At 49.9% G+C, this 13,984-nt stretch overlaps 1 protein-coding gene across 1 annotated transcript in view; it reads right to left on the bottom strand.

The window, feature by feature from the left end:
* Nucleotides 1-13,984, bottom strand: part of LOC139268360 (atrial natriuretic peptide receptor 2-like) — a 148,890-nt gene that overhangs the window by 88,587 nt on the left and 46,319 nt on the right. The window contains exons 6-8 of the mRNA XM_070886432.1: nucleotides 12,529-12,652; nucleotides 7,010-7,114; nucleotides 2,141-2,243 (exon numbers count right to left, since the gene is read on the bottom strand). Coding sequence (XP_070742533.1) covers nucleotides 2,141-2,243; nucleotides 7,010-7,114; nucleotides 12,529-12,652 — 332 coding nt within the window. The remainder of the gene's footprint in view (nucleotides 1-2,140; nucleotides 2,244-7,009; nucleotides 7,115-12,528; nucleotides 12,653-13,984) is intronic.

Raw genomic sequence — 13,984 nt, forward strand, 5'->3', positions numbered from 1 at the left:
CAGTGGGCATGCCTTCGCAAGATGCCCTGTTTTCTTGCAGAAGCAACACTTTGCCTTCACATATGGACAGCTTTGAGCAATGTGTTGTCCCAGGCACCGATAGCACGACTTCAATGCTCTGTTACCTTGGCCAGTTGCTGAGGTCTTGGGGCCCAACTGCCTTTTACTTTTAACCTGCAGGCGATTCACCTCGGTTGTCTGACGACTGGAAATGGCGCCAAATTCTCGGGAATATTGGTCGGCCATATCTTCAACATAGCTGTCTGACACGCTAAATCAAAAGTCAAGTGAGGTTGTCAAAGATTTCCTTCTAATTGCTTCATTTTTCATCCCACAAACAAAGCGGTCACCCACTGCTCGGGGGGTGAAAGTTTCCAAAATGTCAGTGAATGGATGGATTTTTTAACGCGACACTGATACCCTTGCTATGTAATTGATCTTGTATCCTGAAACGATAACTTTCAGCAATTTCCAGGGGCCCAGGACTGCAGTGCTGTTCTCTCCATCAGTGGTATGTCCTTCGCCTTGTCGGGAACAAGCACATTTTTCAGGGTTTCAGAGACCTCGGGGCCTGCTTCAGTCAAGAAAATAGCCCGTTTTGTTTCTAAATCCATCCGCTTACGGTTTTTATTATCGGAGACTTTGACGATACTATTCGTGGTGATAAACACGTCTATCTGCTCCACATACACTCCAAAAGTCTCTCCGTTGTGATGGAACTCACTCGAGCGCCCTATTATTCCCAGAGGCGCGATCAACTGGACTCTGACAATGTCGACAGTTCAGCCAAGTGTGCTTGGATTTTTGCTGTTCTGCAAAACAAAGAACCTCACAGATTCTCTCTGTTGGTTGGCTGGATTATCCACCAACAAAAACTTTAGCTAGGGAATTCAGAAATCCTTTCCTCAGCGCCAATGTGATATATTCTTACTCATCATCATCATACGCAGTCCCTCAAAGAGAGGATGACTGGCTTCCACGCCAAAAAGGGATGCATTCACAGGTGTTACAATGAAGAACCTAATATCCCAGATCCCGAACTACATCCTGAAGGGAGGAAGATGCCTGTGGGTGGATTTTTTTAATGTTGGGTGACCGTTGCACACCAGCCACCACACGGGCTTGACAGAGCGAGGTCTTGGTCCAGTGGCAAGGGTTACCCAAGACTAACTAGAGACCAGCTCTGCTGCACGGACCTAGTGCGCACACATATCACAGTGTGGGCTGACCCGTGCTGCCCCTGGGCCCTCGCCTCTCCTGGGCCCCAGACTCTCGCCTCTCCTGGGCCCTGGTCACTTCCCTCTACAATCTCTCGCCGCTCCTTCGCCCCTCCTGCTGTGCCTGCCCGCACTGCAATCAGTGACCTGGCTTCGTAGCCGTCTCCCTCCTGCAGCAGCACGCGCTGCTCCCTGCAGTGGTATACCGCCGCACACTGCTCCCTCCAATGGCCCCGGCCTGCTGATGGTCTTGTAGGCCGGGACTGCACCGATTTCTGGGCAGGTCTCTGTCACTTATAAGCACATGATGCAAGATAGCTCCAGTACAGAAACTGTCATCATCTGACTTTGCCACACGATCCTTTTATTACTTACATCAGTCATTGCATTACCACAGTAGTCCATGAGGGGAGCTCTATTAAAGCGCGGGCCACCATTGTCGGGCAGACAGAAGAGTCAAGCGACATAATGAAATGGCGGCCCAGGGCGCTAAAGGCCTCCCCTTTGAGCGGTGTCCCGGCAGGGTATATATGCATCAGCTTCGCAGCCCACGAAGCTGGCGTTGACATCTGCCCGCACCAGCCTCGTGAGGCAATTTTCCCCAAGAGGTGGTAAGGGGTCAGCATGCACGCCAATGATGTCATCACCGGTTTGCGCCAGGCAGGGTGCTAATCGCGAGGTGCGCTGCTGTCAGGACAGCGCCCCCTCCAAACCTCCGGGGCAATTTCCCCTGAGGTACTAGTGACCCCCTCCCCCGGGCGATAACACCATTGCTCCCTATTAGCAACCCCCCCCCCTCCACCCCGGAGACACTACCAGGGCTATAACAAGGGGCAATATTGGTCTCCTTATCTCTTACAAACATGAGAAATTCGAGCCCATAACATGCTTACAGTGATGCATAGAACCAGGTAAAGAAATACCTTGTGCACTTAGTACTGTTGTCTTTGCTTCCAAGGCTGCATGCATCTGCCCCACTTTCACATGAGCAATTAATGATGTCACTCCAACATGGACTAAGACAACCTAAAAATGGAACATAATCCAGAGTGAAGATAATAGAACCAGTTTTTAATACTTTAAATGGACATGATAGAGTGGATCATAGACTATAACTATTGTTATTTGCCAAGAGATCAAATACTATATTTTGCAGTTGAAGAGTGTAACTTCTTTCTTTAAAAAATTATATTTATTAGATACATTAACCAATATCCAATAGATCCAGGAAATTGCTGGTGGATGAGGTTAACACATATAATGGATATTTCCTCAATCCAATATTGGGTCCGACTAGACCTGTATTCACTAGAGTTTAGAAGAATGAGAGGGGATCTCATTGAAACATATAAAATTCTGACGGGGTTGGACAGACTGGATGTGGGGAGGATGTTTCCCTGGGGCTGGGAAGTCTAGAACAAGGAGTCACAGTCTCAGGATACGGGGTAGGAAATTTAAGACCGAGATGAGGAGAAATGTTCTCACTCAGAGGGTGGTGAACCTGTGGAATTCTCTACCACAGAAGGCTGTGGAGGCCAAGTCACTGAATATATTTAAGAGGGAGATAGATAGATTTCTAGACATAAAAGGCATCAAGGGGTATGGGGAAAAAGCGGGAATATGGTGAGCTAGAGGATCAGCCATGATCATATTGAATGGTGGTGCAGGCTCGATGGGCCGAATGGCCTACTCCTGCTCCTATTTTCTATGTTTCTGTGTTTCAGTGGGGCTATCCTCGCTGGGGACACTGCTCAGAGATAGGCTATAACATTCTATCCCCATTTATCCAACTCACTTCCTGCTGGGAGTGGAATGCCCTGAAAAAGTAGAGGAATTCAAGTTAAACCTGGAAGTGCATAGGAATTTAGATGAATGAAGCGAGAACTAGTTGCATATATATAGTGCTCTTCACGACCCCAGGATGTTCACAGCCAATTAAGTACTTCTGGCGTGCAGTCACTGTTCTAATGTGGGAACCAATTAGCGCACAGCAAGCTCCCACAAGTAGCAATGTGATATTGAGCAGATAATCTATTTTAGTGATGTTGATTGAGGGATAAATATTGGCCTCAGGACTGTTCTTCTTCGAAATAGTGCCATGGGATCTTTTATGTCCACCTGAGAGAGCAGACGGGGCCTCGGTTTAATGTCTCATCCGAAAGACGGCACCTCCGACAGTGCAGCGCTCCCTCAGCACTGCACGGGAGTGTCAGCCTAGATTTTTGTGCTCAAATTCAAGAAAAGGGGAGATCAGACTAGGTGTTGAAGAAAATTTCAAAAGGTGGAGAGAGAGGTGGAGAGGTTTAGGGAGCCAGTGCTAAAGAGTATGGCAGAAGGATGTAGTCAGAGAAACCGAGCATTCAGCAGAATAGAGGGCTCGAGACGATTGCAGGGATAGGGTGGGACGAGGTCATGGAAGGACTTATAAACAACGACAAGGATTTTGCCTTTAATGCAAAGGGTAATTGGGAACAAATATTGGTCAACAAGGGCAGGGATGATGAATGAGTGGATGGGATACATGCAGTAGTGTTTCGAACAAGTTGGAGTTTTATCGGGCTGAAGTTGGGATCCGACATGAGAGACTTCGAGTAGTTCAGTTTGCAGGTGAGTAAAGCAAATGAAAAGGTCTCAGTAGGAAAGGGCTGAGCTAGCACTGGAGGTGGACAATATTGAGAGGTAATCAGTTTTGGTGATAGGTAGGATGTGGGGTTTAAGGACGCCAGGATTATGAACAGTCTTGTTCGGCCTGAGGTTGTGACTGGGCAGGCGATGGACTGAGTAGGAAGGGAGAAAAGTTTGTGACGTGGTTTCAGTCCTCTTGATGTTGAGCAGGAGCAAGTTGTGACTCAGCAATGACTTGACCTCAGGGAAGCATCTCAACAGCATGGTGCAGTGGATGAGTTGAGAGAAGTAGTGGCGAGGTACACTCTGGTATCATCAACACCTTCGGCCGCCTGAGGAAAATTGTGTTCGAAACCAGGCCCATGGTCTACAGGGCTGTAGTAATACCCGCCCTCCTGTATGGATCAGAGACATGGACCATGTACAGTAAACACCTCAAGTCACCGTATAAATACCACCAACAATGTCTCCACAAGATCCTACAAATCCCCTGGGAGGACAGACGCACCAACATTAGCGACCTCGACCAGGCCAACATCCCCAGCATTGAAGCACTGACCACACTTGATCAGCTCCGCTGGGCAGGCCACATTGTTCGCATGCCAGACATGAGCAAGCGCTCTACTCGGAACTCCTACACGGCAAGCGAGCCAAAGGTGGGCAGAGGAAACGTTACAGGGACACCCTCCCTGATAAAGTGCAACATCCTCACTGACACCTGGGAGTCCCTGGCCAAAGACCGCCCTAAGTGGAGGAAGAGCATCTGGGAGGGCGCTGAGCACCTCGAGTCTCGTCGCCAAGAGCATGCAGAAACCAAGCGCAGGCAGCGGAAGGAGCGTGCGGCAAACCAGTCCCACCCTCCCTTTCCCTCATTGGCTATCTGTCCCACCTGTGTCAGAGACTGTGGTTCTCGTATTGGACTGTTCAGCCAGCTAAGGACTCACTCTAAGAGTGGAAGCAAGCCTTCCTCGATACCGAGGGACTGCCTATGATGATGATGATCATTAACACACATGTGGCAGCTGATGCCATGCCAGTAAATGATATCACCGTGAGGCAGCATTCAAATAAGTAAGAGGGGGCCAAGATAGGTCTTCAATGGACCTCAGAGGTGACGATGCAGCGATGAGAAGAGAAGCCATTGCTGGAGATGTGCCAGCTGCTTTCGGATAGAGAGGAATGAAACGAAGAGGAGAAGAGACTTCGGAGATGGATGGTGTACTAAACGCTGCCGAGAGGTTGCGGAGGATGGGGAGGGTGAATGCACCTTGATTACAGCGAGTATCATTCATGAGTTTGCTTAGAACCGACGCAATGCTGTGAGAAGGGAGGGAATCAAACAGTGAGACTGGGGAGAGATGGGGAAGAGATGGGAGCTTTGATAGGAAAGGGAGGTTGAAGATGAGCCATCTGGTTTTTAAGTGTACGCCTGACACCCATCATATCAAACTAAAAACCCTCGGGTTGTACTAATATAGGGGCCAAGTTTCGGCCTGAGTTGCTCCTGTTTTTTTGGAGCAACTGGTTTAGAACGGAGTATCTTAGAAATCGGAGTTCTCGGCACTTAGTTTGCTCCGGTTCTAGTCAGTTAGAACAGTTTCACTTTGGAACAGAATTTTTTTTTCAAAAGGGGGCGTGTCCGGCCACTTCCGCCTGTTTTCAAAGTTTCGGCAGTGAAAACTTACTCCAAACTAACTTAGAATGGAGTAAGTGAAGATTTTTGTAAGTTCGAAAAAACCTTGTCTACACTTTAGAAAATCAGGCGTAGGGAATGGGGGGGGGGGTTAAAGGGAAGTTTACAAACATTAAACACTTCAGTTTTACAAATAAAGAGCCATCATCAATAATAAATGATAAAAACATCAATAAATCAACCAATAAATCAATCCAAAAAAATTAATACATTTTTTTTAAAACATTATAAAATCAATAAATAAAACATTTTCTACTTACCGACTGCAGCACCGGGAGCCCTCCAACAACGTGCTGGGATGCCCCCCACAGTGTGTCTCTGTCAGTGTCTCTATCTCTCTGTCTGTCTGTCTGTATCTCTCACTCTCTGTATGTCAGTGTCTGTGTTTCTGACAGCGAGGGGAGGGAGGGAGAGAAGGGGAGGGGGAGAAGGGAGGGGGAGGGAGCGGTGTGGGAGGGGAGGGGGGGAGAAGGGGAGGGGGAGAAGGGGAGGAGGGGGCGGAGGGGAAGGAGGGGAGGAGGGGGGGTGGGGTGGAGGTAGAGGGGGGTGGGGGGGTGGGAGAGGAGGAGGGGTGGGAGGAGGAGGGGTGGGGGGTTGGGAGGAGGAGAGAAGGGGTGAGGAGAAGGAGGGGCAAGGAGAAGGGGGGCGAGGGGGAGAAGGGAGCGAGGGAGGGAGGGAAGGAGAGAGGAAGGAGGGAAGGAGAGAGGAGGGAGAGAGAGAGGAGGGAGAGAGAGAGGAGGGAGGAGGGGAGGGAGGGAGGAGGGGAGGGAAGGAGAGAGGAGGAAGGGAGGGAAGGAGAGAGGGGGAGGGAGGGAAGGAGAGGGGGTGAGGGAAGGAGAGAGGGAGGGGGAGGAAGGGAGAGAAGGAGGCTGAACAGCCAGGCCCAAGACCTCGGGCTGGATTTATAGGTAGGTGGTGTCGGGTCTCGGGGGGGGTCGCGGAGGTCCGGGGAGGGGGGAAGAGTCGCGGAGGTCGGGTCGCCGGGGGGGGGGGGGAAAGGGGCCGCAGGGGTCGGGTCTGGTCGGGTGGGAGGAGCCTTATCCACGCAGCCCCAGTGAGGCCATTGGGCCAGGGCTAGGGGCTGTGTGCTTCGGGCCCCTCCCACAGTTTTGGGCGCCTGGAGCTACTGCACATGCGCGCCCACTGTAGTGCGCATGTGCAGAGGTCCCGGCACTGTTTTCAGCGCAGGGACCTGGCTCCGCCCCCTACAGCTCCTGCTGCACCGCGCCCGACTCCAGAGGACCAGCAGGGAGCCGGAGAGTAGGTAAGTTTTTTTTAGGCGCACTTTCTGGTGCGAAAAATGGGCGTCCAGGTCGGCGCAGTCTGAAACTTGGGCCCATAAAGTGGTAAGGTTCCAGTCTCACGACATAGTTCAGCTTTTCCGCTATTTCTTTTCCTGAGGCACATGAACTGACTTCAGCCAGTAAGTGACACGCTATGAAAGCAAACGATTCGACTGCTCATAAAGCTGTACCTTACTTGTCCAGTTCTGTTGCGACATCTTCCCAGATTGTGACAAGGTGTGAGTAACGATTTTCCCATCGTCTGGAATCCAAGGACCACAGATACCACCTTTTTTCTGAAACCAAGATTTGAAATTCTGACAGTGAAATCCATGGAACCATCGCTGAGCGACTTGACCAGAGGCCATTTGTTTGGGTCAGTCAGACGCAGTGAATGCTGGCCGGAAAAATACTGCCGACTGAGCCAAACCAACACAACAGCAGCAACAAAATTTCATGCAAACTCGTGAAGCTGCTAATATTGTCATTTCTGGCTGAGTGAGACATGAATTCTGTGCAGAGTTACTCAAGTACAACAGTGCTACTTGAGTATTTTCTTTAATTATTTGTTCCTGGGATGTGGGCGTCACTGACAAGGCCGGCATTTATTGCCCGTCCCTAATTGCCCCTTGAGAAGGTGGTGGTGAGCCGCCTTCTTGAACCGCTGCAGTCCGTGTGGTGAAGGTGCTCCCATCGTGACTTTGTCGTGGCGGTTTGGTACAACTGAATGGTTTGCTTTGCCATTTCAGAGGGGCAGTTAAGAGTAAACCACATTGCTGTGGGTCTGGAGTCACATGTAGGCCCAGACCGGGTAAGGACGGCAGATTTCCCTCCCTGAAGGACATTAGTGAACCAGATGGGTTTTTACGCCAATCCGGTAGTCACCATTACTGACACTACGGGGGTTGAAATTGACCGGTTTTGCCACGCTCGTTAGCACCTCCAGGGGCCGCCGTGCAACCGGCAATGAGTTCACCGCCGCGCACGCCGACCCCTTAGCGCCCCGCGGCAAGTATCGCCCTGCGCCCCACGTGGCGGCCGCGTACAGGTCGCAGGGCGGGCCGACAACCGCTCGCGGGGCAGAGGTTAAAGGGGAGGTCGGTCGTGCCCCGCGCAGCCGTCCTACCTGTTTGGCCGACTCACCGGTCGGCCCGACATCTTGCTCTGTTGTGTGGTCCGGGTTGCCACCTTGCAGCCCAGCGCTCCGCTCTGCGTGCACCACGCCACCTGGTGGCCCAGCAGAGGCCCGGCAGAGAGCACAGTGGATTACCCCTTTAACCAAAGGGGAGGGGCGTTGAGCCGCATCTGCGCTGACAAACGCAAGCCGGAGCACACCCCAGCAGGAAGTGGAGTGCACGAGATCGCGCTCCACTTCCTCTGAGGGGCGGTAACCGCAGCTTCGCGGCTGGGGGGGGGGACTTCCTGTGCCGCCGGGCCCGCAGGAAGTCCCGCCCCCCCTACTTGGTTACCGCCCACAATTGGCGCGCTGGGAATTTCACCCCGCCCCACCCCACCAACATTTTTTTTTGAATTACAGATTTATTTAATTAACTGAATTTAAATTCCCCAGCTGCCGTGGTGGGATATGAACTCACATTCTCTGGATCATTAGTCTCGGCCCCTGGATTAATAGTAATTAATAATAATAATTGCACTATCATGGGAGTGGTTATGTTAATCCAGAGTAATCCAGAGGCAAGAGTTCAAATTGGCATGTTTATGATAGTGCAATTAATATGTTGCTGGACTATTAATCCAGGGGCCTAGACCAATGATCCAGTGGCCTATACGATTAATCCAGGGGCCTATACGATTAATCCAGGGGCCTAGACGATTAATCCAGGGGCCTAGACGATTAATCCAGGGGCCTAGACGATTAATCCAGGGGCCTAGACCAATGATCCAGTGGCCTATATGATTAATCCAGAGGCCTAGACAATTAATCCAGGGGCCTAGACAATTAATCCAGGGTCCTAGATGATTAATCCAGGGGTCTAGACAATTAATCCAAGGGCCTAGACAATTAATCCAGGGGCCTAGATGATTAATCCAGGGGCCTAGACAATTAATCCAGGGGCCTATACGATTAATCTAGTGGATTAGACGAATGATCCAGGGGCCTAGATGATTAATCCAGGGGTCTAGACAATTAATCCAAGGGCCGAGACAATTAATCCAGGGGCCTAGATGATTAATCCAGGGGCCTAGACAATTAATCCAGGGGCCTATACGATTAATCTAGTGGATTAGACGAATGATCCAGGGGCCTAGATGATTAATCCAGGGGCCTAGACGATTGATCTAGGGGATTAGACGAATGATCCAGGGACCTAGACTATTAATCCAGGGGCCTAGACGAATGATCCAGGGGCCTAGATGATTAATCCAGGGGCCTAGATGATTAATCCAGGGGCCTAGACGATTAATCCAGGGGCCTAGACAATTGATCCAGGGGCCTAGATGATTTATCCAGGGGCCTAGACGATTAATCTAGGGGCCTAGATGATTAATCTAGGGGCCTAGACTATTAATTCAGGGTCTTAGACTATTAATCCAGGAGCCTAGACGATTAATCCAGGGGCCTAGACAATTAATCCAGGGGCCTAGACGAATGATCCAGGGGCCTAGATGATTAATCCAGGGGCCTAGATGATTAATCCAAGAGTCTAGACGATTAATCTAGGGGCCTAGACTATTAATCCAGGGGCTTAGACTATTGATCCAGGGGCCTAGATGATTAATCTAGGGGCTTAGACTATTAATCCAGGGGCCTAGATTATTAATCCAGGGGCCTAGACAATTAATCCAGGGGCCTGGACTATTAATCCAGGGGCCTAGACTATTGATCCAGGGGTCCAGACAATTAATCCAGGGGCCCAGATTATTAATTCAGGGGCATAGACTATTGATTCAGGGGTCTAGACAATTAATCCAGGGGCCTAGATTATTAATTCAGGGGCCTAGACAATTAATCCAGGGGCCTAGATGATTAATCCAGGGGCATAGACTATTAATCCAGAGGCCTAGACTATTGATCCAGGGGCCTAGACGATTAATCCAGGGGCCTAGATTATTAATTCAGGGGCCTAGATGATTAATTCAGGGGCATAGACTATTAATCCAGGGGCCTAAATTATTAATTCAGGGGCCTAGATGATTAATCCAGGGGCCTAGATTATTAATTCAGGGGCCTAGATGATTAATTCAGGGGCCTAGACTGTTAATCCATGGGCCTAGATGATTAATTCAGGGGCATAGACTATTAATCCAGGAGCCTAGACTATTAATCCAGGGGCCTGGACTATTAATCCAGGGGCCTAGACGAATGATCCAGACAACACATGCTCAAATCCCAACATAAGAATTTGAATTTAGCTGAACATGTCTAGAAGTCAAAAGAAAAATTGTTTCAGTAAAAGTGACCACGAAGCTGTCAGATTGTTGTTAAAAACCCACCGGTTTCACTCGTGTCCGTTAGCCGAAGGAGGCCTGCTGTCCTTACCTGGCCTGGTCTACGTGTGACTCAAGTCCAACACCAATATGGCGGACTCTGATGTGGCCCAACAAGCCACGCAGTTGTATAAAGAAACTCCACCACCAACTTCGCAGGACAATAAATGTCAGCCTTGCCAGCGACACCCACATCCCTGATCACTAAACACATTCATGGCAATTGTAGCTAGTCATAGAATGTTACAGCAGCGAAGGAGGCCATTCGGCCCATCATGTCTGTGCCGGCTCTGTGAAAGAGTGATCCAATCAGGCCGAGTCCACTGCCCGTGCTCTATAGCCCTATCGCTCCAGTATTTATCCAATTCCCGGTTTGAAAGTCACTATTGAATCTGCTCCCACCGCCCTTTCAGGCAGCGCGTTCCCGATCACAACAACTCGCTGCGTAAAATTATTTTTACTCATCTCACCTCTGGTTTTCTCTGAAAAAAATGACAAAATTATTAGAAAAAAACACGTGTTTACACTTTCATGATATATATGGACCACAGAAAATCTGCAGGAACTCACTTAAAATGTCCCTACCCCAGAGCAACTGCAGGAATTCTACTGCCAGGCTTAGAAGCAACACCACAGAAAACTATTTCCCGCAAGTCGTGATCTGCTTCATTTCAACAACACCAACTTTCATTTATATAGTGCCTTTAAAGTAGTAAAACGCCCCAAAGCGCTTCACAGTCGCGATTATTAAACACAATTTGACACAGAGCCACATAACGAGATATTAGGGCAGGTAAGCAAAAGCTGAGTCAAACAGCTGGTTTTAAGGAATGTGAATGGAGGAGAGAGAGGCGGAGAGGTTTAGGGAGCGAATTCCAGAGCTTGGGGCCCAGGCAGCTGAAGGCACAGCCACCGATGGGGGAGCGATGGGAAACGGGGATACTCAGGTGGCCAGAATCGGAGGAGTGCTGAGATCTCGGGGGGTTGTGGGGCTGTAGGGGGTTACAGAGATAGGGAGGGGTGTAGAGTGGGAGGGGGTTACAGAGATAGGGAGGGGTGTAGGGTGGGAGGGGGTTACAGAGATAGGGAGGGGTGTAGGGGCTGGAGGAGGTTACAGAGATAGGGAGGCGTGTAGGGTGGGAGGGGGTTACAAAGATAGGGAGGAGTGTAGGGGGAGGGGGTTACAGAGATAGGGAGGGGTGTAGGGGGGAGGGGGTTACAGAGATAGGTAGGGGTGTAGGGGGTTACAGAGATAGGGAGGAGTGTAGGGGGTTACAGGGATAGGGAGGCGTGTAGGGTGGGATGGGGTTACAGGGATAGGGAGGGGTGTAGGGGGGAGGGGGTTACAGGGATAGGTAGGGGTGTAGGGGGTTACAGAGATAGGGAGGAGTGTAGGGGGTTACAGGGATAGGGAGGGGTGTAGGGGGGAGGGGGTTACAGGGATAGGGAGGGGTGTAGGGGGGAGGGGGTTACAGGGATAGGTAGGGGTGTAGGGGGTTACAGAGATAGGGAGGAGTGTAGGGGGTTACAGGGATAGGGAGGGGTGTAGGGGGGAGGGGGTTACAGGGATAGGGAGGGGTGTAGGGGGGAGGGGGTTACAGAGATACTATCAGAGAACGGTTACAGCACAGAAAGAGGCCATTCGGCCCGTTGAGCCCGTGCCGGTTCTCTGCAAGAGCCCCTCAACCAGTCCCACTCCCCCGCCCTTTCCCAGTAGCCCTGCAATTATTTACCTTCAGGGACTTATCCAGTTCCCTCTTGAAAGCCACGATGGAGTCTGCCTCCACCACCCTCTCAGGCAGCGCATTCCAGATCCTAACCACTCGCTGCGTAAAAAAGCTTTTCCTCAATTCGCCTTCTGCCAATCACCTTAAATCTGTGTCCTCTGGTTCTCGACCCTTCCACCAATGGGAACAGTTTCTCTCTCTCTACTCTGTCCAGACCCCTCATGATTTTGAACACCTCGATCAAATCTCCTCTCAACCTTCTCTGCTCCAAGGGGAACAACCCCAGCTTCTCCAGTCTATCCACGTCACTGAAGTCCCTCATCCCTGGAACCATTCTCGTAAATCTTTTCTGCTCCCTCTCTAAGGCCTTCACATCCTTCCTAAAGTGTGGTGCCCAGAATTGGACACAATACTCCAGCTGGGGCTGACCCAGTGTTTTATGAAGGTTTAGCGTAACATAGAGAGACGTGAAGCCATGGAGGGATTTAAAACGAGGATATTCAGTGAATAAGCATGAGTAAAAAGACACACACCATGAACGTCAAAGGACAGGAGTGGATGTTTGCATGATGCACACAACAGTTGTCTTCAGTTGCATCTTTCCAGTTCACTGGGCAGTCCTTTTCATCACAGAACCTTTTCGCTTCACTTGCATTGCTGTATGTTAACGAGAAAGCAAAGTGTGTAAAATAAAACAACATTGGAAACTTTGCAAGTAGATCAAAGCTCACTTTGTGCTTGTTAAAGTCATTCATTGAACAGAAAGTCAGCATGGATACAGGTCACTTCACAACATCCAATCGGAAGTCTTTCTGCTAGGTGCTTGCTTTATCGAAACAGTATTTTCGCGCTAAGGTTTGCAGTGCATGTTTTCTGATAAAATCATAGAATGATGCAGCGCAGGAGGAGGCCACTGGGCCCATCGAGCCTGTGCTGGCTCTGTGACAGAGCGATCCCATCAGTCCCACTCCCCGCTCTTTCCCCACAGCCCGGCAAATCTTTCCCCTTCCAGTATTTACCCAATTCCCGGTTTGAAAGTTACTATTGAATCTGCTCCCACCGCCCTTTCAGGCAGCGCGTTCCCGATCACAACAACTCGCTGTGAGTTACCAATGGCCTTAAACCTGTCCCCTCTGGTTACCAACCCTTCTGCCACTGCTAACAATTTCTCCTTATCTCTATATCAGGATCAGATTGAGCTTCTAGTCTTTGATTGGAGGCTTGTCGTGTGAGACATGTGTGTTTGACGTTGGGTGATAGTGTAAGATGGACGATATCGAATTGGCCGCCCCTTGTACATCTCCCAATTTTCAATTCCCAATGACGTCTATGGAAATGAAAATGGGGAGGGCCGTATAACAGCAGGGTGATCCTGTATTGTTCACTTTACACTATCTGTAACAATAAAAGTGGATATTAATGATAAAACTGATTCAGTGTATATGAATAAATGTCAAAAGTGCAGATTACAGACAAGCTGCGGTTTGAACTCAAAAACACAAAATGGATCAAGTCTTCTCTGGGTGGGTGGAGCTTAAGCAACAAAGGGGCATGACTTTGAACCCCATTGAAACTAAACGGTGTTAGTTGGAAAACTATTAACCGAATCACGGAACGTCACCAGTTACTCCCGACAGTCACACGTGTGAGGAAAGCCAATAAAGAACTGCCCGAGAAACAAGACCCAATCCTGGGGCTTTACCAATTTATGTTAGAACATAAGAACATAAGAAATAGGAGCAGGAGTAGGCCATACGGCCCCTCGAGCCTGCTCCGCCATTCAATAAGATCATGGCTGATCTGGTCATGGACTCAGCTCCACTTCCCCGCCCGTTCCCCATAACCCCTTATCCTCTTATCGCTCAAAAATCTCTCTATCTCCACCTTAAATATATTCAATGACCCAGCCTCCACAGCTCTCTGGGGCAGAGAATTCCATAGATTTACAACCCTCTGAGAGAAGAAATTCCTCCTCATCTCAGTTTTAAA

Source organism: Pristiophorus japonicus, chromosome 8 (genome assembly GCF_044704955.1).
Source record: "Pristiophorus japonicus isolate sPriJap1 chromosome 8, sPriJap1.hap1, whole genome shotgun sequence".
NCBI classification, from domain to species: Eukaryota; Metazoa; Chordata; class Chondrichthyes; family Pristiophoridae; genus Pristiophorus; species Pristiophorus japonicus.